This window comes from Haemorhous mexicanus, chromosome 19 (assembly GCF_027477595.1).
Source record: "Haemorhous mexicanus isolate bHaeMex1 chromosome 19, bHaeMex1.pri, whole genome shotgun sequence".
In the NCBI taxonomy this organism is placed as follows: Eukaryota; Metazoa; Chordata; class Aves; order Passeriformes; family Fringillidae; genus Haemorhous; species Haemorhous mexicanus.
The window spans coordinates 10,119,426-10,144,810 of record NC_082359.1 but is presented as its reverse complement, the minus strand read 5'-3'; the positions used below and the strand labels follow the sequence as shown (position 1 = coordinate 10,144,810).

The window sequence follows — 25,385 nt, the reverse complement described above, 5'->3', positions numbered from 1 at the left end:
GCCCCTCGGCAGGGGTGACAGATGCCCCAAAGCACAACCCCGTGGCTCATACATACTAATTCAGGCCGGTTTTCTTTGCACAGCGGCAGCATCGTGGTGGCCCCAGCGTCAGACAGAAGTCAGAGAAATCGCAAAGATTCATAACCAGCTGGAAAACTCACATCCTTTTGCTTGTAAACCCATAAAAAACACCAGAAGGCAAAGAAAAGGTCAAGTGTATTTTCTGTGCGGAGCAGAGGAATTGCGGCTGCTGATGCTCCCCGGGAACTGGATGGCTTTTAGGGAACACTGTGTCTTCCACTGATATCCTGGCTTGAAAAAGCACTTGTCCCAACACATCCTGATGAAAGAGAGCCATTCAAGAGGGGAAACAACCAGCTGAGGCTCGGCTAATCGTTTCCCTCCTCCAGACTTGTTTGTTTGTTTGCTTCCCCCCTCGTGCTCCAGAGGCTCCTATCAGCACCCACACAGCCCCTGGCTGCGGGAAGTCCACATTCCCTGGGAGGGACAGGACTAGAGGAAAAGAATCCTATGGACTGATGCCTGTTCATTCCTTAACAGGTAAAGCCATGCTTTAATACAGATACAGGAAATTTAAATGGTCCTTCCCTCAGTGTACAGCTCCCCAGTTGGATTTTCAGAGCCATTCCTAAGTTCCTGAGTTCCTGCTGGACAAGGAGTCCCTCAGGTGCTCGGTGTTTGTGTGTTAGGGGCTGGGGAATGTGTGAATTCCCTGAATATTTGTTTCTTACAAACCCAAATTCTTTCTGCAGGCACGCACCATAAGGCCACTCTGGTCCCACCAGCCTGACCAGGGGAATGAGGAGCTCTCTGTGCATTCTCAGCCAGCTTTCACCCAGTTTGACTGGCACACACCACAGAAACCACCCAATCCCTGGATGCCCTTCCAGGAATCCTGACCAGCACAAACTTCTCTACAAGGAGTCACTTCAGGCTCTTGAATAAACACAGAGCCCACTCACAGCGCCAGGACCCTGATGCTCCAATCAGATCAGATCAGCTCTCCTCCCACTCATTGACCTCAACTTACCAAACACAGGAAATTATTACCCTACAAGAGGGAAAAACCAACACTTCCAACACCTGGGAAATGCCAGGAGTGTCAGGAGGAGGGTACAGACAGTGACAGTCCCTCCTGCCCCCAGAGGCTGGCAAGGACAGGGTGCTCATGGCCACAGCCCTGCTGAGAGCCGGCTCCAGAGGCTGTTGCTCCATCCGTTGGCTCCGTGCTGCTCAACTTGAAAAGGAAATATTTCTTCCCCTTTGGGAAAGCTCCAGAGGAGCGTGGCTGCAACACACATCAACCCCATTTCGAGTCGCTGAAGAATACAATAGCAGCGCCTTCTCGGCGGTACAAACTGCCACCCCCCGGGGCCAGGAATGCCAGTAAGCAATCCCTTAAAAACACTGGGTTTTGGGAAAAGAGACAGAGCTGCTCATGCTCCTGGGCAGCCAGATGCCAGTCCCACAACAGTTTGCCCCAGGCAGTTTGCTTTGCCATCCTGGCTCCAGCTGTGAGGTGTCCCAGGAGGAATCCTTGCACGCCTCATGTGCTTGAGTTCCATGTTTTAATGGGGAATCTCACATAAGTCATAATGATCTTGCAGGACACAGGAAAACACTCTATTAACACATTTATAGCTACAGAACTCATCTCAAAATAGAGATCCACAGACAGAGTCTGGAGAAAGAAAATCACTTTTCCTGGGAAGACCCAAGCAAGCCTGAGGTGAGTGAGCAGCCTCCTGCAACCAGGTCTGTGTTTAAGGAAGAAAAAAAAACCCAAACCCCCACAAGAAAAGGAGTATTCACTTCTCTCAAAATTGGTCATGATTTTACAAAGGCAAACATGGTAAGGCCTCCCAGGTCTTTGAGTTTCATGGCATCTTCTACTCAAAACATTTCCAAACTGATAAGGTGAGGGAAAAACAGGCCTCCCAAGCACCACAGAATGGAACACACTTCCCTTTTCTATAGCCCTGTTGATAAGAAGGAAGAGAACTGATTTTTCCCCCTTTTTCTTCCCCCCTTTGCTGCTTGGTCTGGAACAAGCTTGAGGCAACTGAGAAAGAACACAAACCAGCCCTGGAGAGGGAGTGAGTCAGCCCTGCTGGATGCTCCCATAGCCCAGCCAGAGCCTCCATACTCCAGAGGGTGGATTTTAGGCAGGACACTGCAGTGACCAGAGGGGACTGGCATTGTCCCACAGCCACACCAACAACAGCAACACAACCCAAGCTGGGAAGGAGCACATCAAAGAGAAAGGAGAGAAACAGGAAGAGTTGAGAGCAGCTGTGTGGCTCCTGCTCCCCAAAAAAGCCGACGGTTAAGGCGGAGGCACCGCTTGCTCTGGCCTGATAGAGGCACATCTGATAACGCTTCCTGAGCACCAGAGGGGCCTTTGGAAGGGGCCTGAGCAACACAAAACAGCAGAGGGGAAAAAGGGACTTCAAAGCTGCTCCCTCCCAAGGCACTGCACAGCCCCAGGAACAGCCCCAGGGATTCCAGCAGCAGCAAGTCCCTTCTCCTGTTCTTAATGAAGTGTGTCCAAGTGGCCTTTGCTCCGTGTCACACAAAGATTAAAGGGATTTACACAGGTGGGAATATCAGCACAGGCATCCCAGCTCAGCCCCACATGGAGCAGGGCTGCCACAGGAGCAGTGTGCCCCCCAGGGAGCAGCACCTGGAAAAGCCCAGTTCCAGCACGTGCAAAGATGGTTTAGAACCAAGAGAACAAAGTGCTATTGCACATGTGTAGGATTTGGGATATGCTGACAAAATGACCTGTGGTCACGACTGCAGGAGCCCAGAACACCTGGCAAGGTCAGAGATCTGCTCAGGACCACTTGGACTGAGGTGTTTTTACTACCAGAAATGCAAGGCAGGAAAGTTCTTTCCATACCCATGACTTCCACACCCAAAGTCATCATTCCCAGACCTCCTGACCTGAAGACAAGTCACTCCCAGAAGAAAAGCAAAATGTGGGCTGCAGGTTTTCAAGAAGAACATCTCCCCTTCCTCAGACACAGCCAGGGCACCTTTGTGCCGGGAAGGGGCCAGGCAGCAGCTCCAGCTGGGGGTGATGGTTGCAAAGCCTCCCTGCAGGAGCAAACATCCCTCCCATCTATTCTGAAGGAAGTGAGATGTTGGGGAGACCAAAAAACTCAACAGGCTTTGCTGTTCTCAGCAGAGCAGGGACCAAGGGGAGTGTGAGTGTGCATTGTTGGGCTTGGAGGCGTGGGGATTGTGGGCCACAGCCCAGCAGGAATGCTGACAGGGCTGCAGACACTGCAGGCCATTCACACACAAATGCTCCTCTGGCACAAAGGGCAAAAAGACAAAAATGAAATCAATCATGAAGCCCACAAAAGCCAATTTCCCAACAGAAATAGACTGCTGATGATGTCCCTCCAGCCACTCCTGGGATGCACTGGGCTGGAGCAGCAATCAGCACGGATCCAGATCTGCACAGAGCAGAACCAGCTCAGCTCTGAGTATCCCACCCTGGGGGCAACCCCAGGATCCAGGCTGTGCCTGCAGACAAGCCTGGAGCAGCTGGGATAAACCCTCCAAGAGAAAGGGCAGGAAGAGGGAAACAAACAAATTAGCAGGATCATTCCCCATTCCAGCAGACTTGCGCAAAGTAAATTGACAGAACTGCTCCCAAACAGCCAGGAATGAGAAAATTCTAGGAATCCCTAGTACTTGGATGGTGAAAAGCCAAATAAAATAAGAGATTGTTTCACAAGGAAGAAGAAATCCTTTCTGCTCATCCCATTAATTGCAGAGTTCAAAAAGGCACGAGGCTGATCCCAGCATCACCCAGCTACGCCATGGGCTTGGAACTCGCCCTGAATCCCAAGGAGCATTTCTGAGATTCCCACTGAAACACGATGTCATTTTGGTGACAGTCACTGTCTCGGGAGGCCAGGCCAGATCCTCTCCAAACCTCAGCCTGCACGAGCTGCTTGAAAAAGGAGTATTAACCCTGCAGAGCCCCCCAGCACTGGTGTCCCCAGTGCATGCCCTGGACTGTCCCCAGCCTGCTGTGCCAACTCCAGGGCCACCCACCCTGCCGTGGGGGCTGGGCAGAGCTGCTCCACACAGCAGCTCATGCTCACCTGGACTCATGGACTTGGAGGGCAAGGCCTGGGAAAGCAGCAGCTGGCACTGGGGAACACACAGAGATCCCAGCATCAGCAACAACATGGATTTCCCTGGTGGTATAAGGGAAGCTGGCTATTCCCAAAACACTGGCTCCCTCTATTTTCCTACAAGTCACTGTTCTGGGTGCTGCCATGCTCCTGCCATTGCTGTTCCATGACCACAGGTAAGGGGGGACCCAGGCCACAAGCCCTGGAGCTGCCCCAGAGCAGTGCCTGAGCTGAAGGAGACGTGGGATGATGCCCACCAAGGAGGGCATGCCAGAGGCAGAGCCTCCACCCGCGCTCCCGGCAGGAGCTGATCCTGCTCCTGTCCTCCTCCCCAGCTCAGCTGTCAGCACATGGGCCCATCCTCCTGCATTCCTCCTGTCAGCCCATTGTTTTAATCCGTGGAACTATTTTATTAAGTCACCCCACTTCACCCACTCAGCAGTGTCTCCCAGAGAAACGAGTGGAAACTCTCCAAAGGTGCCGCTGGAAAAGAAAAGGAAGGTGAATAACAGCTTGAAGGATTAAGGGAGCAGCTCCCAGGCGGTGCGAGTGAAGGTCAGCCAGGACACAGACAATGGCATCGGAAGCATGGCTGGGAATCTTGGTGGCACAGCAACCCAAAAACCAGCTGAGCTGCCAGGTTTCAGAACGGCTCCAAAAAAGGCAGCAGAGACCAGGGAGTACTTGACACATTGGCAATGTGGAAAAACACAACAAAATAAATCCAGGCGGATCACGCGCGGCGAGAGCAGAGTGAGAAAAGTTCTTGCTCAGCCCTGACACCTCGAGTGTTTGACTGGACTGCAGCCTGCCTTCCCAGCCCCCTGAGGGTACACAGCCAGCATTCCCAAAATCAGGAGAGTGCCGGGCAGGGGCAAAGCTCTCTCACAATGGAAAAGTGTTTGTAAAAACCCCAGGACCATCCTTCTTTTCCCCCTCCACTCCAAAGCCATCTTTTCCAAGCAGGATGGTGTTGCAGAGGGAAGCAGACAGCTGGAGGTCAGGATGTTTTGCAGGGCTGGGAGGGAGATGCCAAGCCATGGGCAGCAGTCTCCACTGGGATGCAAGTGTTGGACACGGTTGGATGTGACCATTTGGATGGCAGACAGAACAAACAAGGAACCTGGCAGCTTTTTGGGAAATCTGAACGGGACGTTTTGTCCCATTCCCCGCATTTCTGGCCGGCTTGGTCCCTGATATGAAGGTTTCCTTCACCAGCACTTCTTGCAGCAAGGATTTCTTCAAGAAACTAAAATTTTCAGAGAGGGAAGACAAGCCCTGCAGAGGAGAGTCCTGATCCCAGATAAACCTAAAAAACTGATGGATGTGGTGTGCACCCTAATCTGTTTGAATCTGGGCTTATTTTTGTGCAGTGGTAAAGTGATTCTGCATCAGGAATTTTAATGCTGCAAAGGGATGTGTAAATGTTTGGGAAAAAAATCAGTGTCCTCAGGAAATAATCTCAACACTCTTCATTAGAACTAAAACCAGGCCTGGGAAGGTGTTATGTCCATTCCCCATTCCAAAAACATCTTAGGACCATTTGCCAGGCAGAGCAACAGCTCTGATTTGTATGAGAAATGCCTGACTCACAGACCTTGGCAGACAATTATCAAAGATTAAGATATTTAAAATCTAGAGGCATTTGAAACCAAAATATTGTTCTGACCCAGCTCTAACACCTAAATAAACAGTGACCACACTGGCCTTTTACAGAAACAAGTGCTCAGTGCACAGCCAGCACCTCTGATAATAGGGCCTCATGGTTTGGGATCTGCCAAACTGCTGAGGTTTCATGGAAGAAAAAAAAACCCAAAAAGATTTAGATACAATTCCAAAAGAGTCTGATCATCACATCTTTAAATTGGCAGCTCTCCTGCTGTTGCTCTACCTACATCCAAGGAAATATTGCTCAATTTCAAGTCAGCAACAGTTTCCTGGAAAGGCCAGATCTTAAATAAGTGTCAAATAAGTGAACGTTTCCCTAGCTCAGTGGCCTTTGAACATCCACACACAGCCCACCACAAAATGTAAAGGTCTAATTACACCTTCCTGAGCATCCAGGGCCACGCCTCCGGGCTGAGAGCTCCCGAGGGCCGAGGGCTGGGCCGGTGCCTCCCCATTGTACGGAGCACGCTAAGGCAGGATGCTGCCGCCGGCCAGGATGTGATTCAGCGTCCTGTTTTGAACACTTCATGAAGTCAGCAACTTCTGCCCCGAGATCTCCCACCAGCTCCACGGGACACAATCAATCTGCAGCCAGCAGGACTTGTCAAGGCTGTAATGAGCTGCTGTCCCCACAAATAAATCCTCAAGGCAGCTGCCCCTGTGCTCCCCCTGCCTGAGCGCCTGCCTGGCACCGTGGACACAACTGTGGGTACAAGGTGTTCACTCAGTGCTGCTTCCAGCAAAACATGCTCCTAAATCCCTAAAGAAATTAAGGATCAAGGTGTTAAAAGGGCATTTTGGTGCACTAAAATATAACAGACATTAAATGTAAATCAAGTGTATAAAATATATACATATGTGATATAAGATACAATGGTGTCCTGTGGTATGTGCCAGAGGGATGATCATGGAATTATTTAGGTTGGAAAAGACTTCCAAGATCAAGTCCTGCTGTTCCTGTAGCTCTGCCAAGGCCACCACTAAACAATGCCCCAAGTGCCACATCCATGTAGCTTTTCAATTCCTCCAGGGATGAGGAGTCCTTCACTGTCCTGGGAAGCCTATTCCAAGGCTTGACAACTCCTTCTATGAAGGAATTTCCCTGATATCCAATCTAAACCTGCAGTTGCTCTGTTAAGAGTTTGTCTGCACCAATGACTCCTCCTGTTGATCACTGATCTGCAAATGTACATGAGCCCAGCCCTGTAAACCTCTACCTCCCACAGCTGCTCTTGCCAGCTCTTAAAATTTGGTTTAGAGGAGCCAAACAAGAACAATTCTTTCCACAACCATCTTCAGGCTTGATCATAGCCTGGAGATAACTAACTTCCAGGCCTTCTGCAGTGGTTCAACCTCTATCTCTGCAGAAGGTGACTGAAAGCATTCACCCGGCCCTGCATTCAGGCTGTGACTGAAAAGCCAATAATGGCAAAGATTACAGATGACTGGCTAAACAAACCTATTTATATTTGTAATTAAAACCAGTGATTATCTTGCTGTATTTGCCAACCACATCTGAGAATCAGCCAACACTCACAGAGCTATTTGGGTTGTACATCTCCTCTGCCTCGCTGTGACAGAGCCAGCACACGGCCAGGAGTGAGAATCAACTGGGTCACACCAAAAAGGAAAAACTGCACATCCAGCCCTGTGCCAGAGCAGGCAGCTGGGAAAGAGCTGGGCTCTGCTCTGCCTCCTCCTTGATAGCATCTCCTCAGAGTTTGCTCGGAGCCGGAGCAGCAGGATCTGGGGCTGAGATAAGGCCACAGGCACCGCACGCACGAGGCTCAAACGGAACTCGATCTCAGAGAACTCAAGGCTGTGCTTAAGTCTAGGCTAACACATCCTCCCATGAGCTTGGCCTAGCCCTGACAGCAGTTTTACAAAGATTTGGGTGAGCTGTGGGTGCACTGCACCAGTAGGGGAAAAAAGGGATCAAGCCACAGCATCTCCCTGACGGTTATCCAGGAGGGAAGGTTTGAGCAGACACTGATAACACAGCTCAGACGTGCAGCTTCTGGCTCCACTGAGCCCAAAAGGGCTCTCAGATCCCTTATTTTTCCTACTGCTCTGAGTCTTTACCCTCAGGGAGCAAACAAACTCCTGGCTGCCTGCTGGGAGCAGTGTGGATGTTATATTGTCGAAACTTCCACAAAATTTTTGGTAACAGAGAACAAAATGACTTAAAGCAGATTAATGTCTAAGAAAATGCAGATAGCAGCAATATCTTTGAACCTAGAGCATGTCCCCTTGGTCTGTTCTGGGGTAGAAGCTGTTCCAGGGAGAAAGAAAAGCAGTTTGGAATGACAGAAACCATAAGGAAGGATGACCAGGGAGCAGCAAGACATGGCTGGGTGCAAAACCATGATAGAGACCAGCTCCTCCAAGAAAACAATCAGATGGCTCATGGAACCAGATCCAACTATGCAACCTCAAATGAAAATCCCAGCATGTTTTGGAATGAACAAAAATAATTGTTCACCAGGCAGATGAATACATTATGTCATAAATGTGTACTAGCACAGCCATCCTGTATTGATGAAACACAGCTTGAGCTGGCAGCACGCTGGGACATGTTTCCAACAATCCTTCCTTTCCCTTCACCCTTAGATCTCCAATGTCTGCAGAGCCAGGGGCTGGACTACTGACCCCCGTGCTCAGGGCATGTGTGACAAAGCCCAGCTGTCACCAAGGCTAGACCAGGATTGAAGGAGGCACAAACACCAGCACAGGCCATCCTGCAGGGATTTTTCAGAGGAGAAGCAGCACAATGAAGTTGAACAACTCTGCCACCCCCTGGGCACCGGGCAGAGTCTCAGCAGCTCGAACCAGAGCAGGGAAGGGTACAGCAGCCAGTGGGAAGGGGACAGGATCAACCCACCAAACCAACAGGAGCTCCATTCATCCTCTGAGTTATGCCTGCATATTTCCTGCAGCTCTTGGCAGTGTTTCCCCCTGAGGACAGCAGAGGCTGTGCATGAGAGCCATCTGATTCTTGAGCTCTGTCTGGCTATTTAATTACCAGATTCTTATCCTGACAATCGTATACGGAAGAGCAGCCCCAGGAGACTGAAGGACAGAGGAAGCTCATGGGATCTCAGTGTCCAACGTCAGTGCTGCAGCATTTTTCAACAGCCAGGAGAAAAGCATCAGCCTTTAAGCCTGGTCTAAGTGCATCTATACTCCTGGTGGCTCTGGTCAGTGGTGGATGCATATGAACAGCTTGCAAAGAGGCCAGACAGACCAAAGTGTCTCACCAGGATTTGTTTGTACACTGACAACATTTACAGTGAAGAGGATAAAGCTGTATTTTCTCTTTCAGCACAGAACTGTATACACAAAAGAGGAGGCTGCCATCCTGCTTGGCTAGATGTAACTGTTTAATACCACATGGGGAAAAGCACAAGAATTAGGGTTCTGTGGCTGTTCATGGCTTCAGCAGGTTCCTGCTGGGGCCTTGCATTGTACAAGGAGCAGAACAAGGAACCCTGAATTTTGATTTCATTAACACAAAATCCATTCCCCACACAGTCAGCTCTCAAATGGCATTACAGACAGCCATGAAATGCCCATACACACAGGAGAGCACACAGAGCACACACACAGCACTTCTGTCTGCAACTCATGTGTGTGCAGACAGGACAGCCATGGAATTCATGGCCTCCCAGGCAGGCTGCAGCCAGGAGACACAATCCCAGAACTCAGAAACAAAAAAGTCCGACAATTTCCTTCTCTGTCCACGAGCAGCCCTGCTTTCTGGTCTCTGACTTCACTTGCAGGGCAAACACAGCCTGAGCAGCTCTGCTTTTCCTGAAGCCAGGATAAGGAAAGGAGGAAGGAGGGATGGGGAGAAGAGACTGAGTGCTGAACCATTGCTGTGCCTTTACACTGCTCCCCTGGGCTGTGGTTTACAGGTTAGAGGGTAAGAGCTGCCTGCAAGAGCCAGGCTTAGAGTGAGCCATCCACAGCATTACTCAGAGCCCATTATCCAGGGCCCCGGCACATGAGCTTGTGTCACCACTTTAGATCTGCACAGTGTCAGCAAGAGGAGCCTCTCTCTTCTCTGGCAGGACAGCTCAGCCCTTTCTTACCCTCACATGAACACAGTGGCTCTGCACAACGCCAAGGAGGCAAATTCCTGGTAGATAATAGCCAGGAATGAGCAGAGTTCTCCTCTCCCCACCCTGGGAGCAGAGCCTCTTCCTGAGTAGTGCCCCAGCCTCAGGGAGCAGCAGCAGAACCAGAGATGCTGTGATAACACTAAAGTGCTGTGGCCAGAGCTAACCAGTAATTTTCCAGTGTCTTCTCAGGAGTGGAAAAAGGATCACAAACTCTCTTTTATTCTTTCATCTCATTCAACGCTCATCTTAAAACTGATGAGGGAAAGAGCATCACCAGGTTCAGCTCTCTGCAGACAACACCATCCCCTCCAGGCAAGGGGACCTCTGTGGGATCAGGACTCGGATGCTTGGCAGACAATTAACAACAGGGCAAACTGAGAGCCCAAAAGTTCAGCTTACCTCACATTTAGTCTACGCTCTTCATCACTGCCGACCTCCGCCTGAGGGGGGGAAAAAGATACAAGAGAGTTACATGTTGGTTGTTTGCACATGACATCCTTAAATAAAATCCCTGCACCAACAGGGTGTGAGGAGCTGTTTTCCACGGGGTTTTTCCTCCAGGGGCCAGGGATAAATGACACTCCCTAGTCCTGTATGGCACCAGCACCCGGCGCCGGGTGACAAAGGGGCTCACGGGGATTTTAAAGCTATTAGGCCCTAATCCTGCAAGCTGGTCCTGGAGCGCAGAGCGCTTTGAAGAGCGCCAGCCCCGACGTCACCGGGCGCACACCTCGCTGCCACCGCGCACACACGTGAGGGCAGCAGCTGGCTGCCACAAATAACTGGCATTCGGGATGTCCCAAGCACAAGGACACAGCCAAAAGTGCTCCCTGGGACTGTCCCAGCTATAGCACCTGATGTGCAGCTCCAGGGATCCCACTGGCAGGACAAGGAGGCCATCTCCACCTGGTGCTGGCACACGTGTCCCCAGGCTGGGACAATGCATGTCCTCTGCCTGCTGCCTTCCAGGGGAACACACTGCTTTGGTGGCAGGCGTGGATTAAAATGGGCACTTTTGCACCAGGCACTTGGGGAAAGTTCCTCTGGAAGCAAATCTGGCCGCTCAGGTGACACTACACTTATATTGAGTCTCCTCAAAAGGGAAGTGTGACCTCAGCCTGCTTTCCAAACCCAAGCATTTTCACAGAATCACGTTTTCCAGTCATCCCCTTCAACTTCCCTAGTAGCTTCTAGACAAAATTCCTTATTAGAGAAAAGCAGAGTTGGGGCTAATTGAATCCAGAGCTGACAAAAAAAAAAAAAAAGAAACCAAAACAACAGGCTCTGATATAGTTCTGCTTTGGTCCTGTGTGAGTGCAGAGGAGAAAGGGCTGGGAGCATCCCCTGGAGAACAGGGCTGTGCTGGGAGAAGATTTGGGCCCAAAAAGCAAAGCAGGGACCTTACATGAAATCCTTCACACTCACAACACACTTGATCCTGATAAAGCTGGAGGGACACAAGCCTTGCAGGAATCAGGCTCCATCAGTGCTGACACTTGGGGAACATCCTGGTATTTCCTACAGCATTGTTCAGAACCCATAAATAAAGGATTCAAATAAAGGTCCCTGTAAGAGTTACTTGTTTCCAGTTGGTTTTGTACGAGTTAAAAATTAGCAAACTGCATCACTTCAAATGTTCAACACTGGAGCTTTGGAGGGATGAGGGGACCTGGATTGCTCCCCATCCTCTCAAGTTAGGATTTGGGAGGCTGGAGGGCACAGAAGCTGCTCTGCTGACAATCTGTGAGAACCAAGTAAAGCCGGGGAAAAAAATCCTGCAAATACAACAGCAGAGGCCGGATATTGGAACTGTGGCCATTTGGAGGAAGGGAGATGCACAAGGCTGTCCTGACTGACCCAGCAGAGGGTGAGGAGCATACCATGGCTATTTTTAGTCTGTTTACAGTGCAGAGCTGGGCTGCAGGCAGGGCCCCAGAGCACCCCAAGTTCCAGTGCCCCCACTGGCAGATCCCCCAGCCCTGGGAAGGTCTGGAGGTCTGGCAGGTTTGGGACCTTTGCAGGGTCACTCTCCTGTTTGTTTGGGGCTGTCACATAGCAACAAAGGGGAGAAAAACTTTTTTCCTTTTTAAACAAATGTGACTGTGAGGATGACGACTCTTGGATGTCGTCAGCTGGGGCTCAGCAGCAGGGCTGGGCCTGGAGCTGCTGTGGGCTCCTCTCCTGCAGGAGCTGAGCTGTTCCCAAAGCTGACTTTCCCTGTATTTTCTACTAAAAACTGCAGGAAAACCAAAGGAAGGCAGCAGCAAGGCTGCCACGCTGAGCCCACCTGGCCTGTCCTGATCAGAGCACCCCCGGGAGCTGGCAGGGTTTGGGGTGCACCACACACTGTGGTGATGCTCTGGAGCTGCAGCTGCTCGTCCCACCATGGCCAGACCCCACCAGCCACTGCCTGTCCCTCCCTGGGGACTGTGCTGAGTGTGGCCACTCTGAAGGACCACAGGGAGTGGGAGGTGTGTGGAAGGGAGATGCACAAGCAATGCAAGTTTGCAAGTGTGTGTGAACCACTCTCACCTAAGAATTTATGGCTCACTATGTCAAGGCAGCAGCATCCATTTATAAATTCCTTTGGGCTCCTGAGTTAGGAGAGGCCACAGTAGCACAGTCACAATTAGCAAGGACATGTGGTCATCATTTCCAACTAAAATATCTTCTAGTAATTATTCTGCTAAAAGCCCCAAAGAGCCCTGATCTTCCTTGCAAGAAAGATCCTAAAAGAACAGGACCAAGCTGGCAGTTTTTGATAGGATCTTTCTTTACATTAACTTTGCAAAAAACAACATGCTGAACCTGGAAAAAAATCGGGAAATCTTATGGTATTTCATGGCAGAAGAGACCATTCTAACAGGACTCAATGTCTTCCTTTGGGAGCCACTGCAGCACAGCTGAGCTGTGGGTGCTGCAGAAGTGCCCTGGCACGGACAACACCTGGTGGCAAATTTGGAGCAGCAGTTTTGGGGAGGAAAAAGGAGAATTGTATGGTCCCCCAAGAGAAAATACAATCACTAGCAGCAGCTCTGCCACAAAGCAATGCCTAAGACAGATGTACATGGCAAGGCCTGCTTGACTCCTCTCCCACCTGCACCAGTTAAATCCAGTCTAATTCCACTGCCTGCTCCGGGGTTACAGCTCATTTTCATCTCTCTGGATTGGGAGGCCACTAGGTCTTGTTTAAGACACTGTATAAACCAGATCCCACAAAATTCCTTCTGAAAACTCCTTCAAAAGTGCACCTCACATCTCCAAGCTCCTCAGTGTGCACAGCATGGCCCAAACTGGGTCCCTGCAGCCAGGGACCCCCTGCAGCCCCTGGAGCCAGGGAGAACCTGGGAGCTTTGTGGCTCCCCCCTCCTGCTCCCCCCTCAGCCCAGCTAATCGGGGGAGTCACAGGGACCTGACAGGTGACAAATAGGATTGTTTACCTGGCAGGAGTGGGGACAGAGCGAAGCCAAGGGCAGTGAACATCAAAGGAAAGGTGGGGAGAGAGGGATGCACGGGGAGGATGTGCAGGGAAACAGCAGGCCTGTCTTTAAGGGTCACAAAGGAGATGGGTTAGGAGGGAAAAAGGTGAGAAAAAAGAGAAACTGGAGGTGCAGCTGTGTTTGGATGGCACATGGGAGCTCTGTGGGGGAAGCAGAAGCCCAAGGCTGGGCAGATGTAGGAGAGGGCATTTCTGGGGCACAGGAGTGGAGGAGGTGTGCAGCAGAACTGGTACAGGCAGAGTGCCAGGCCAGCAGGACACGGATGGCACCATGGTGCAGGTGAAGTGGCAAGTCCAGGTCCTGGAGCAGCAGAGCTGGGGGAAGGAGAGGGCAGCAGCATGGTGGAGGTGTGAGGAGTGGCACAGGTATGGGGTGGAACAGAATGGAAGCTGCTCCTGGAGAAGTGACAATGGTCACCTTGGGGAAGGGCTGGTGTGAGCTCCCTGAGGGGCAGGAGCTGCAGCAGGGAAAGGCGGTGCCATGGACAGAGGGCTAACACAGGGCAAAGCACAGCATCCCTGGGACAGGAGGTGGTGGCAGCTCTGGGATGCCAAGCAGGGACGAGGGCCAGCACAACTGCTCCATGAAGACAGGCCCAGCACTCTGCCCAGAGATTTACCTGGCAAGAGAGAAGTGAAGCAGGCTGCCCTAGGGTTTAGGGAGCTCAGGCTCCCTGCCAGCTGAGGGCTGGAATGGGGGACAGCCACAGGGGAATGGGGGGATGGCAGGACAGAGCCAGGCCTGGCTCAGCCTGGCAGCATCAAAAGCATCCCAATGTCCCATCTAACCCTGGGCAGCACTGGGGACTATGAAAGGGAACTGGGATGGTGGGGGCTGTGAGAGGCTGAGCTGGGCCGGGGACTGGTGGGGGTTGTGAGGGGAGGAAGGGGGGCCATGGGAGCTGTAAGGGGAGGAAGGCTGGGGAAAAGTGGCTATGGGGGAGCAGGGGGCTGTAGGGCTGGGAGCCATGAGGGACCAGGGCCTATGAAGGGCATGAAACCAGGGCCTGGGGAGACTGTGAGGGCTGAGCTGGTGCCAGGGGGCTGTCGGAAGTCAGGCCATGGGGACAGCGGGGGGATGAAGACAGGGAACAAGTGGCTGTGGAGGGCCAAGGGGCCGCGAGGGGGTGGAACCAGGGGCTGGAGGGGGAAAACTGTGAAGGGCCAAAGCCGTGAGGCCGGGACCATGAGGAACCTTGGGCTGTGAGGGTGATGGAGCCAGAAGCTCTGGGTTACGGGATGCTGGGGGGGCTGCAGGGGCCTGGCCCCGAGCGGGGCCTCACCCCGCCCCTCCCCGATCCCCATCCGCCGCCGCCGCTCCCGGGGCTCACCCTCCCCTTCTCTCCCCGTCCCTGCCCATCCCGTCCCCGCTCACCTCGCTCGTGCTGGCCGAGGAGGCGGCGCTGGGGGTCGGCGAGCGCTGCAGGGTGACCAGCGCCATGGCTGCAGCTGCGGGGCTGCGGCCGCCTCCCCCTCACGCCGGGAAGGGGCGGGGCTGGGGCGGGGCCTGTGAGGGAAAGGGCGGGGCCTGAAAGGGGAGTGGCTTTGCTGTGAGGGCGCGGTTCGCTCGCTGTATGGGCGGGGCCTGGTGTGGTGGGCGGGGCTTCCCGGCCCATCCCACCCCGTCCCACCCCAATATCCCATTCCATGGCAGGGACACCTTCCACTGTCCCAGGTTGCTCCAAATCCCGTCCGACCTGGCCTGGGACACATCCACTGCCACAGCTTCTCTGGGCAGCCTGTGCCAGGGCCTGCCCAGCCTCGCAGGGAGGAATTTCCTCCCAATATCCCATCTAACCCTGCCCTCTGGCAGTGGGAAGCCATTCCCCCTTGTCCTGTCACTCCAGGCCCTTGAAAATAGTCATTCTCCATTTTTCCATCAGGCTGCCTTCAGGTACTGCAAGGCCACAATTAGGTCCTTCTGATGCCTTCTCTTTTCCAGGCTGAACAATCCCGATGCCCTCAGCTTCTCTTCCTACTTGAAAACTGAGCCAGAAGCATTAAATTTTTCAGATCCCACAGGAATCTTGTGTTCAAGAAGCAACTGGATGTGACATTAGTTGACAAGATGGTGATCAGTCAAAGACTGACCTCAGTCGTCTTTCCCAATCTAAGGGATTCTGCAAATCCAGACCCTGGGAAGTCATAGAATCACTGCTGTTGGAAAAGACCTCCAGGACCATACCCATAAACACATCCCTGTGTCCTGGTCTGCCAGTGGTCACCATGGAGACAAGAGGCAGGGGTGGCACTTTGCCACCGATGGTGGTGACCCCGTTTTCCAAGACTCTGGGGCCTCCTGCCAGTGGCATCACGTGGGAACTCCACCTCCCAGAGCGAGAGCAGACTTTGGCCCTGCTGCCCTGGACACTCAGACCTTGCCCTGCTGAGCTGGAACAACTCTGACTCTGAAGCCTCTGGACACTGGCTGCTCCGGGGACCTCACACTCCACAGGTAAACTGGTGGGAAATGTGTATTCCCATTATTTTTTGGCAGATCCTCCTCAGCTGGTGCTGCAGGGGCAGCTGGGGCGAGTCCCTGTCCCTGGTGGAGGAGGTGACCCGGGTTTCTGAGGGTTATAAAACCATGGCAGATGGGAAGCAGCTCCCACTGTGCTGTTCCAATGACTCATCCCTCCATCCTGGCAAATGTCATCCCCCTGTTGTCACAGCAGAGATGCTGGACTTCACCTTGTCCAAAAAAAACCTGTAGGCTGGAATTTATTCCTGCTCCCTGAAACAGCTGAGGCTCTGCACCCCCAGCCCTTCCCCAAACTGGTTTTTGCCCACTCCCTTGCACGGGCAGTGGCCTCAGGGCTTTTCCAAGGCAGGAAAGCACTGTCAGCAGGGAACCAGAGGATGGAGAGGGGCTGCAGCTGTGTCCAGTCCGGGCCCCTCGGTTTGGGAAGGACATTGAGGCTCTGGAGAGTGTCCAGAGGAGGGCAACAGGGCTGGTGAGGGGCCTGGAACACAAGCCCTGTGAGGAAGGACTGAGGGAGCTGGGGTGTTTAGCCTGGAGAAAAGGAGGCTCAGGAGTGACCTTATCACTCTGCACAGCTCCTGAAAGGTGCTTGTGCTCAGCTGGGGCTGGGCTCTTTCTCCAGGCAGCACTGACAGAACCAGAGGGCACAGTCTTCAGCTGTGCCAAGGGAAATACAGGTTGGATATCAGGAAAAAGTTTTTTATGGAAAGAGTGATAAAGTTCTGAAATGGCTGCTCAGGGAGATGGTGGAGTCACCATCCCTGGGTGTGTTTAACACAGCCTGGATGTGGCACTGGGTGCCAGGGTTTAGTTGAGGTGTTGGGGCTGGGTTGGATTTGATGGTCTTGAAGGTCTCTTCCAACCCTGTGATTCTGTGAATTCTGGGATTCTGAGATTTGCAGCCAGAATTTACCCACAGCCATCCTCCCAGCTGTGCCTGGAAGGGTTTGGGGTGGTGGCACAGCCATCCTCATGTGCAGCCCTGTGGATGGCAGTGGTGTAAAGATCTAACCTTGCACTCATCACAGCTGGAACTGCTTCCTGGGAAACCCCTGCTGCTTCCCATCTTTTTCATCTGTGCCCACCTCGTGCCTCCAGCCCATGCCAGTGTGAAGGAGTGTGAACTGCTCAGAGCAGGGTTGGGTCACTGGGAGTGGAGGGTTCACAGTGTCCCTTGGGAGATGGAGCTGTGGAGGGTGCTCCAGCATCTTCCTGATTGCTCAGCCTGTGGCAGGTGGGACAGAGGAGGATCCCTAGGGCAGGACACACCCGGAGCTCCTTGTGCCAGGTGAGCAGTGCAGCCGTGCCAGCCGAGCTGCAGCTTTTCTGCTGGCACAGCCAGGGGTGGAGGCACATTCCCAGGCCACTGGGAGGAACCACAACCCCCCACCCATGATTCCTGGACCAGAGCTTGAGGAGGGCTGGGAGGCTTTACAAGAAAAGCACGCAGATGCACCATGAGGACTCAGCCCTTCCCTGCTGCTCTGGCAGTGGAGCTGAGCTCCTGCAGGAGCTGAAGTTCCCCCGTGGTGTCCCCAGCTTGTCCAGCAAGCCCCAGCCCTGCCCTCGGAGCCCTGATCCCCCGCAAGAGCCGGAGCCATGCGTGTAGCCATCATCGGGGCCGGGGTGATCGGGCTCTCCAGCGCCCTGTGCATCCAGGAGCAGTTCCAGAGCCTGCTGCCTTCCCTGGAGCTGGAGGTCTACGCTGACCACTTCACCCCCAACACCACCAGCGACGGGGCGGCCGGGCTGTGGCAGCCCTACGTGAGTGACCACGGCAACCTGCAGGAGACGTAAGGCAGCAGGAGGAGGAGGAGGAGGAGGAGGAGGAGGAGGATGGTGCCTGTCCCTCTCCCTGTGTGCCATGAGCTGCCCTGGCACAGCTCCATGGGGCTGGCAGAGTCACCATTGTCCCATTCTCATCCCAGGCTTTGGAATAAAGAGACGTTCGATTACCTCCTCGGGCAGCTGCACTCCCCAGCAGCCAAGGAAATGGGACTTTTCCTCATTTCTGGCTACAACCTGTTCACGGAGCCGGCGCCGGTAAGGAGCAGGTCCCAGCCGGGGCTGGGAAGGGTTACAGCTCAGCAGCTGCCGGCTGTGGGTGGGGCTGCGCTTCTTCCAGCCAGTGCTTCCCAATATTTCCAAATTTGCCTTGGGACATGGTGTTTTCTGTGCTCCCGAGGCAATATTGGTGTGAGATCCAATAGGAGAGTGGGAGTGACAGAGCTTCTCCAGCTGTGCTGGCAGCTGCACATCCAGCTGTGTCTCCCTGGGATGGACTGTCCCATGGGGTGTGCCCCATGATCCCCCCACGGCTCCTGTCCCACGGTGATCCCGGCTCATGAATGATCTCAGCTCTTTCTCTTCAGGACCCATCCTGGAAGAACATTGTCCTGGGATTCAGGAACTTGACACCAAAAGAGCTTGAACTCTTCCCTGGTTACAGGTATTTTTCAGGTTTTTTTTTGGAGACTCAGGTAGGACAGTCCTGGATACCTCCTGAATACAGCCCTGGCATGAGGCTGTGGGACAAGGAACTGCAGGTGTAGAAATGTCCTCACTTCTTTAAAACTGCTTCCCTTCAAATAAGTAGGAGACAGCTCAAATGGCCAAAAAAGCAGCAACCCAGCACAGAAACCATTCCAGCTCCTCTCTTACCTCACCTTACCTCAATGTCAAAATAGGGGAGGAAAACCAGAAGGTGTTTTATGCTGTAAAAAGGGAGGGAAAATCATGCACTCATGTGAGGAGGGTCCCAGGGGGAACTGGGGTCCCAGATCCACAGTGGCTGTCAGGAATGTTGGGGCAGGAGGCTCCTGCAGGTCCTCACAGCCTCCTCTCCTCCTGTTTCAGCCATGGCTGGTTCAACACGGCGCTGATGCTGGAGGGCAGAAGTTACCTGCCCTGGCTCACCAACAGGTGAGTGCAGCTGCTCCTGTCTCCTCTGGCTGCAGGTGTGGATTTTCATCCTGCACATCAGGATAGGGTGGGCAGAGATGCATCCATGGGAAGAGGCGTTGGAATTCCTGTTCATTGCCCCAGGGGGGTAACACATTAACACTGAGCCCAGGAGTGTATTTTTTGCATGACAAAAATTAAAGTATTAGGATACTTGGAGCTGCATCCAAGTGCTTTTGGCTTTGGAAGAATTTGGGGCTTGATTTTATTCCTGTAATTTCTAATGCTGAGCAGGTGTCCTGGTATTGAATATTTGCTTTTAATTTGCCAGTAACAAATGAACTTTTGCTTCCCAGGCTGATGCAGAGGGGAGTGAAGTTTTTCCATAAGAAAGTTGAGTCTTTCCAGGAGGTGAGTGAAGATGTAGAGCCAGGGCAGAGGGCACAGCCCCATCCCAGAGTGGAGAAGCAGCATCCAGCAGGCAGGTGCTGCTCTGGGATATTCCTTGGCATGAGTGATGGGACAGGGAACAGCAGCAAGACTATGCCAAAATCCAGGAAATAAATCCTGCCAGGAAAGATAAAGGGTCCTGGGTACTGAGGGATGGCTGACAGAGGATGGGGTAGAGCATTTATCCAGCCTGGATTGGCAGCTTTCCCTGGAATGGCTTGGTGGCACACATGGGATGTCAGCAGGAGCTGGCTGGGGAAGAAGCTGTGCCCTGGATCTGGCCCTTATGGTTTATCCATTTCCTGAGTGTTGGAAAGAGCACTTGGCTTGTTTGGAAGCAGGAATGTTGTGCCTCTGTGGCAACATCCCTGTGTGCTGCTCCCTCTCTCCTCAGCTGTTTTCCCAGGGTGTGGATGTGGTGCTAAACTGCAGTGGGATACGCTCAGGGGACCTGCAGCCCGACCCAGAGCTGCAGCCTGGCCGGGGCCAGATCATCAGGGTAAGCTGGGGCAGGCCTGGGGGCTTCCCAAAAACCCAGTAATAACAAGAGGAGTGGCTGTGCCCTCTGGGGAGAACCATGGGCTTGTGGCTGGATCCACACTGGGATCAGGTCCTGATTCCCAGCAAACACTGCTGATGTGGAACCAACCAGATCCCATTCCTGGTTCAGCTGTGGGAATGCCCTCAGTCTCCAGCCTGTTTCTCCATAGGGTGAGGGCTGGGGGAGGTCAGAGGCACAATTCTGATAATAAAATGACAAAATCTTTGGGGGAAAGTGGTGATTATTTGGAGAAACACAGGTGAGTAGGAAGCTCCTCCCTACCTGCACTCCTGTTTTCCCATCTTCCCAGGGAAGCCAGCACAGGGAACACCGAGCTAAGGGAGGGTCCCGTATCTGGACCCTTGTGTCACTCCCACTGTCCCCTGAGCCTGGCACCCACTCTCCAGCTCTGACTCTCCCCTTCATGTCCCAGGTGCTGGCCCCATGGGTGAAGCATTTCATCATCACTCACGACCTGAAATCCGGGATCTACAACTCGCCCTACGTCATCCCGGGGTAGGTGATGATGGCCAAGGCAGGGCTGGCTGGCACCAGTGACATTCCTCTGTCAGAGTCCCCAAAGCTTGGTCTGGGACATGGCTTCTGCTGTTTCTGCCAGGCCTGGCTTCATCCCTGGTGCTTTACTTGGCTGTTGTGGGAGGAGAGCAGAAGGACGTGGGCAGCAAAGCGAGGGAGCTCCCAGTCAGCACAAAGAGGATCCTGCACCATGGTGCTTCCATGTCCTGTCCTTTTCCAAGGACCAAATCCCACCAAGGCAAACTCCATCCTGGCCAAGTCCCCAAACAGCCAAACACTGACAGTGGAGTGGATATTTTGTGGGAGATCTTTTGTTTTCACATCTGTAGCATCTTTATCATCAACGGTGTCAACCAAACTGTGGTGCAGTAGCTCAGGGTGGGGAAAGGCACTGCTGATCCATGCTCCCATATAAATAAGGCAGGAATTCTTTTTCTTCATCAAAATCTCCCTGGGAAAGCTCAGCCTGGGGTCACTGTCCCCTGAGATGCTGCTGAGCCTGGGGGCATCTCATTGGGTTTATCATGGAATATCCTGAGCTGGAAGGGACCACAAGGATAGAGTCCAGCTCCTGGCTCTGCCCAGGGAGCTACACCATGGGATAAATAAATCCATCTGCTGTTCATCCCAAGGGCCTGCAGCAGCCCTGCTCTGGCAGTGGAGAGGGGTCTTTAAGCTGGAATTTGAATGCTGCATCTCTGGCACTTCCTATTGTCCTAATATTTCAAGCTTAGGCAGTAAGCCAGGATGGAAACAGGAGCTTTGCAGGCTCACAGCCCCCATGCAGCATATTCTGAGTGTTCCTGATCACAGTCCCAGATGAATTCCTCTGCCTGTGCTTGTTTCAGCTCGAGCTGTTAGGGCTGGGCACCAGGCTGATCCCAAAGGAAGAGCTGGATCCAGTTCTCATGGGGAGGGCACCCTTTCCCTGCTGGAGAGCTCATCCCTGGAAGATCCCTCCTTTTGCTTTTGTGCTTCCCAATGATCAAGCAAGGTTTTGGAAGGGTCCAGCCATAGACACCCCTCCAGGCCCCCCTCAGCCTTAACCTGCCTCTTGTCCTCTGTTAATCCACAGGATTTTGAGGCAGCAGCAGCACCAAGCTCGGTGCTCCCCTCCAGAGCCATCCTGTTCCTTCCAGCTCTTCCTGAGCCAGGCAGGGGCAGACCTGTTTGATAAGGATGGAATTATCTCTCTGCTTTGCCCAGCCAAGGCAGGGCTGACAGGATTTAATGAGTGACTTGCTCACGAGCAGACGTGCAGGCTCCTCTCTCTGCCTGCTCCATGTGGGAGTTTCTCCCACAGGAATATTTTGCAGGCTCAGGGTGTAGCAGGACCCAACATCAAACTCACATAGTGTCCCTCCACGTGGTGGTCCCACAGGGGACAGCTGGGGACAAGCCACCACCGTGTGTCTCCTTTGGCTCCTGGTGCAGGAGCGAGTTCACAGTCCTGGGAGGGATTTACCAGCACGGAAACTGGAGTGAGGAGAACAGTGCCAAGGACCACAAATCCATCTGGGACAGCTGCTGCCAGCTGCTCCCGGCTCTCCAGGTGGGTGACCTGACTGCCAGCATGGAGCACAGGGAGCTGGGGGGCTCAGCATGCAGGAATGAATGCTGGGACAAACCATAGGAGCTCGGTGTTTCCATGAGTCAGGGTTTCTGTGTGTCCATCATGGACACCCAGGGCTCTTCCACCTGGCTGAGGGACAGGCAAGACTGGGGCAGGCACTGAGACAAGGTTTGTAGGGATAATAATTACTCATGTGTGGAACCAGAGCTTCGGGAGGTTCCAATCCTTTATCCCCACACCTTTAGAGAAGGGTTGTGTGGGGTGAGGCTGGGTTGTGTCCACTCCCAGTGCAGCTGTTATTCCTTGGATTAGCAGGAAAGGTGGCATGGGCTTTGGCACAGGGATTTGCCTCAGCTCCAGGCTGGCACTGCCATCCCAAACCGTTCTGCCTGGAGCTGCTGCAGGATAGGGAGCCCCCTGTCCCTGCTCATCTCAGGGCTCACCTGGTGCTGTGAGGTTTGGCTGGTGGGATTCCAAGGAATGCTGTGCAGTGTTGATGTGCTTTTGCTTCCAGAAGGCGAAGATCGTCGGGGAGTGGAGCGGCCTGAGACCAGCCCGGCCCTCGGTCCGCCTGGAGAGGGAGAGCATCCGCCTCGGGAACCTCCAGGCAGAGGTGCCCGCCCAGCCCCGGGGGCTGAGTGTAATTAATCACCGTGCTAATTGTGCCTGGGGCAGTGATAAACAAGCCCTGTTTCTGTGCTCATCCCTCTCTTGCTCTTCCCACCAACAGCGAGAGAATCTTTGAGCCCAGGGCTAAATGTCAGAGATACTGAAACAAATGATTGATGTGGCTGCCCCATCCCTGGAAGTGCTCAGAGATCTGCTGGATAGGGCTTGGAGCAACCTGGGCTAGTAGGAGATGTCCCTGCCCACAGCAGGGGATGGGACAAGAAGGGCTTTGAGATTCCTCCAGCCCATGCTGGGATTCTGTGCTTCTCCCCCAGGTGATTCACAACTACGGCCACGGCGGCTTTGGGATCACCATCCACTGGGGCTGTGCCATGGCAGCAGCTCGGCTCTTTGGGACCATCCTGCAGGAGAAGAAGCAGCTGGCCACCCCCCCAGGTCCACGCTTGTGAGCACCTGCTTCCCTGGAATACGTGACAACAGTGACTTAGGAATCACAGCAGAAGGATGGGAACAGCACAGGGATGCACACACGGGCTGCTCGACCCAGCTCTGGCTCTCAGCGTCTCATTTCCAGGTTGCTGCCATTTTCCAGATGGCTCCACTCCCTCCACAACCTGTCTGCAGGAAGGGCTTTCAAATATGGACTAATCATCCGTGGCAAAGTGCACCAAGTGCTGTCTGGGATCAGGCTGCAAAGGGCAGGCTGGGTTCAGCTGAACCCTGGACAGTCCTGCAGTTCATCTGCACCAGGGGACAGGATCTGAAACGGAGCTGGGGACACCTGAGGTCTCTGCTGGCTGCTCCAACACCCAGTGTGTAATTAGATTTACAGGCTCCCCCCCAGGAGGCAAAAGCTCCTTAGTAGGAAGAAGCTCTGAGGCTCCCAGGGAAGTAACAGCAGCTCTGGGAGCACGTGCCTGGCTCACTCCAGTTTTCCTCACATTCCTGCCAGGACAGAGCTCAGGCCACAGCACCTGCTTAGTGTAGCTGGCACCAGACAGCAGCACTTGCCTAAAATGGCCCTTCCAAACGATGTTTTAGCAACAAAAGCAACTTGTTCCATCCCTGTGGGCTTGCCAGACTCTATATATAGCAGAGAGCACAAGAAAATAGCTCTTCTTGTCCCTAAAACTCCCACGGGCCCCTCAGCTTCCCATTCCTCCCAGCTGTGGGACACAACTCAGAGAGAGGGCCTGGCTTGGGGAAGGTTGTGCTTCTCAGAGGAGGAGCAGGACTTTTTGGGGTGATCAGGGATGCTGTTGGGGACCCAACACACTGTTCTGAACATACAGCCTGGCTGATCTTCCCATGCCACGTGTCTTTCCTGCTTTACAAACCCTCCCAGATGGTGAGGAAGCCTCAGATCCAAAGGCTGTTGTGAGCCCAGCACAGAGCCTGGCTCAGTCTCCTGTGTGGATAAGCCAAGTGCTCCTTACTCATCCGTGGTGCAGCTCCTCTCTCCTGCTGACTCTGTGTGCCAGGAATAGCTCAGCAGCGTGGGCATCTCCCTGCTGGGCTTAGCAAACACAGCTGGGCAGGGGAAAATGGGAGCCACTGCCATGCCCAGACTGTACAAAGAATTTCCAGCTTCCCTGGAAATGTTGCAATCACTGGGTAAAGTCAGTCAAAGGAAAACAAAGGCTGGAGAAAATTCCGTGCTGATTAATAATTGTGAACTCAATGGTTTGTGATCCCACCTCAGGAAAAGCCATTCAGGGGAACTGGAGCCCCTTGGTTTCACTCATATTCCAAATATGAGACATTCAGGAGCTCATTCTCTGCTGTAAATCCAGCCCCACTTTGGTGATTTTGGGAAAATTCCACTGGACAAACAGGGGTGTAGGAAATCATTGTACACCTGAGAAGAAGCAGCTGATTCTTTGATCTCAGAGCCTCCAGGAGCCCTGGATCTCACGTGGCCTCTTGGCAAACAGGAATGAGCTGATCTGTAATATCATTTGCAGGTTAACTCTGTTTATTTTCTAAAGGCCTCAATTTAATCTGTGTGACCAATAAAGGGAATGTTCAAATCTCTTGTGCATGATGGTTCTTCCTCTTAGTGATGGCACAGGAAGGGCCTCAAATGCTGATTCCACAGTAATGTCCCAGGAGATCATCATTCCATGTCTCCACACACATTTTTCCTAAATATTTCATCCTAGAGGAGTAGGAGTCATCAGTCCAGATTCCAAGCAGACCAGGAAACCTGGAATATCATCCTGTGAAGATCTGTGGTTGCTGACACTCCCCAGGGCATGAAGAACTCACAGAAATCACAGAATCGTGGATTTGGATGGGAAGGGACCTTGAAGATCATCCAGTCCAGGACAGGGATACCTTCCACTATCCCAGGTTTGTCCAAGCCCCCTCCAACCTGGCCTTGGACACTTCCAGGGATGGGGCAGCCACAGCTTCCTTGGGCAAATTCCCCACTGAGGGATTGAAATTCATTTTGAGGCCAGGGAGTCAGGGAATGGGGTCTGGACAATTCCTGCATGTCCTCTGACACACACAAAGCACCACCTCCCATGTCCAGTGTCAGCACATTTAAGAAACTCCCAGTTCTCCACAAGGATCTCCTGTGACCCAGAACAAAGCTGGAAGCACATCAAGTATCAGGGAAGTCAGCAAACAGCAGCTCTGGCATTTGGGAAAACTCCAGCCACAGCTCAAAGAGTGTTTGGACACCACTCCCAGGGATGCACAGGGTGGGATTGTTGGGGAGTCTGTGCAGGGCCAGGAGTTGAACTGGATGATGATCCCTGTGGTCCCTTCCAGCTCAGGATATTCCATGATCCTAAGGATGAG

The 25,385-nt window shown here is 53.1% G+C and overlaps 2 protein-coding genes across 5 annotated transcripts in view; one reads left to right on the top strand and one right to left on the bottom strand.

Moving 5' to 3' along the window:
- The window catches only part of SSH1 (slingshot protein phosphatase 1), a 33,988-nt gene extending 19,040 nt beyond the window's left edge, over positions 1-14,948 (bottom strand). The window contains exons 1-2 of one of the 2 annotated variants that reach the window (XM_059863296.1): positions 14,839-14,948; positions 10,364-10,404 (exon numbers count right to left, since the gene is read on the bottom strand). In XM_059863296.1, the coding sequence (XP_059719279.1) occupies positions 10,364-10,404; positions 14,839-14,904 (107 nt within the window). In that variant the 5' untranslated portion in view covers positions 14,905-14,948. Of the gene's footprint in view, positions 1-56; positions 296-10,363; positions 10,405-14,838 lie in introns of those variants that run through there. The other variant, XM_059863297.1, reaches the window with a different exon arrangement.
- An 878-nt stretch (positions 14,949-15,826) lies between these two features.
- DAO (D-amino acid oxidase) lies at positions 15,827-24,608 on the top strand. 3 transcript variants are annotated; one of them, XR_009488829.1, is made up of 11 exons: positions 15,827-15,918; positions 17,485-17,738; positions 17,874-17,988; positions 18,318-18,394; positions 18,802-18,867; positions 19,203-19,257; positions 19,691-19,795; positions 20,271-20,353; positions 21,756-21,926; positions 22,462-22,560; positions 22,892-23,026. XR_009488829.1 is itself a non-coding variant. In XM_059863548.1 (11 exons), exons 2-11 carry the CDS (start codon positions 17,545-17,547, stop codon positions 23,024-23,026), a joined length of 1,047 nt encoding a protein of 348 aa, XP_059719531.1. In that variant the 5' UTR covers positions 15,827-15,918; positions 17,485-17,544; the 3' UTR covers positions 23,027-24,608. The 3 variants fall into 3 exon arrangements, 2 of the variants coding, with proteins under 2 accessions (XP_059719531.1, XP_059719532.1); XM_059863548.1 differs by having other exon boundaries at positions 21,809-21,926; positions 22,892-24,608; XM_059863549.1 differs by lacking the exon at positions 22,892-23,026 and having other exon boundaries at positions 22,462-22,612.
- Positions 24,609-25,385: the final 777 nt, after the last annotated feature.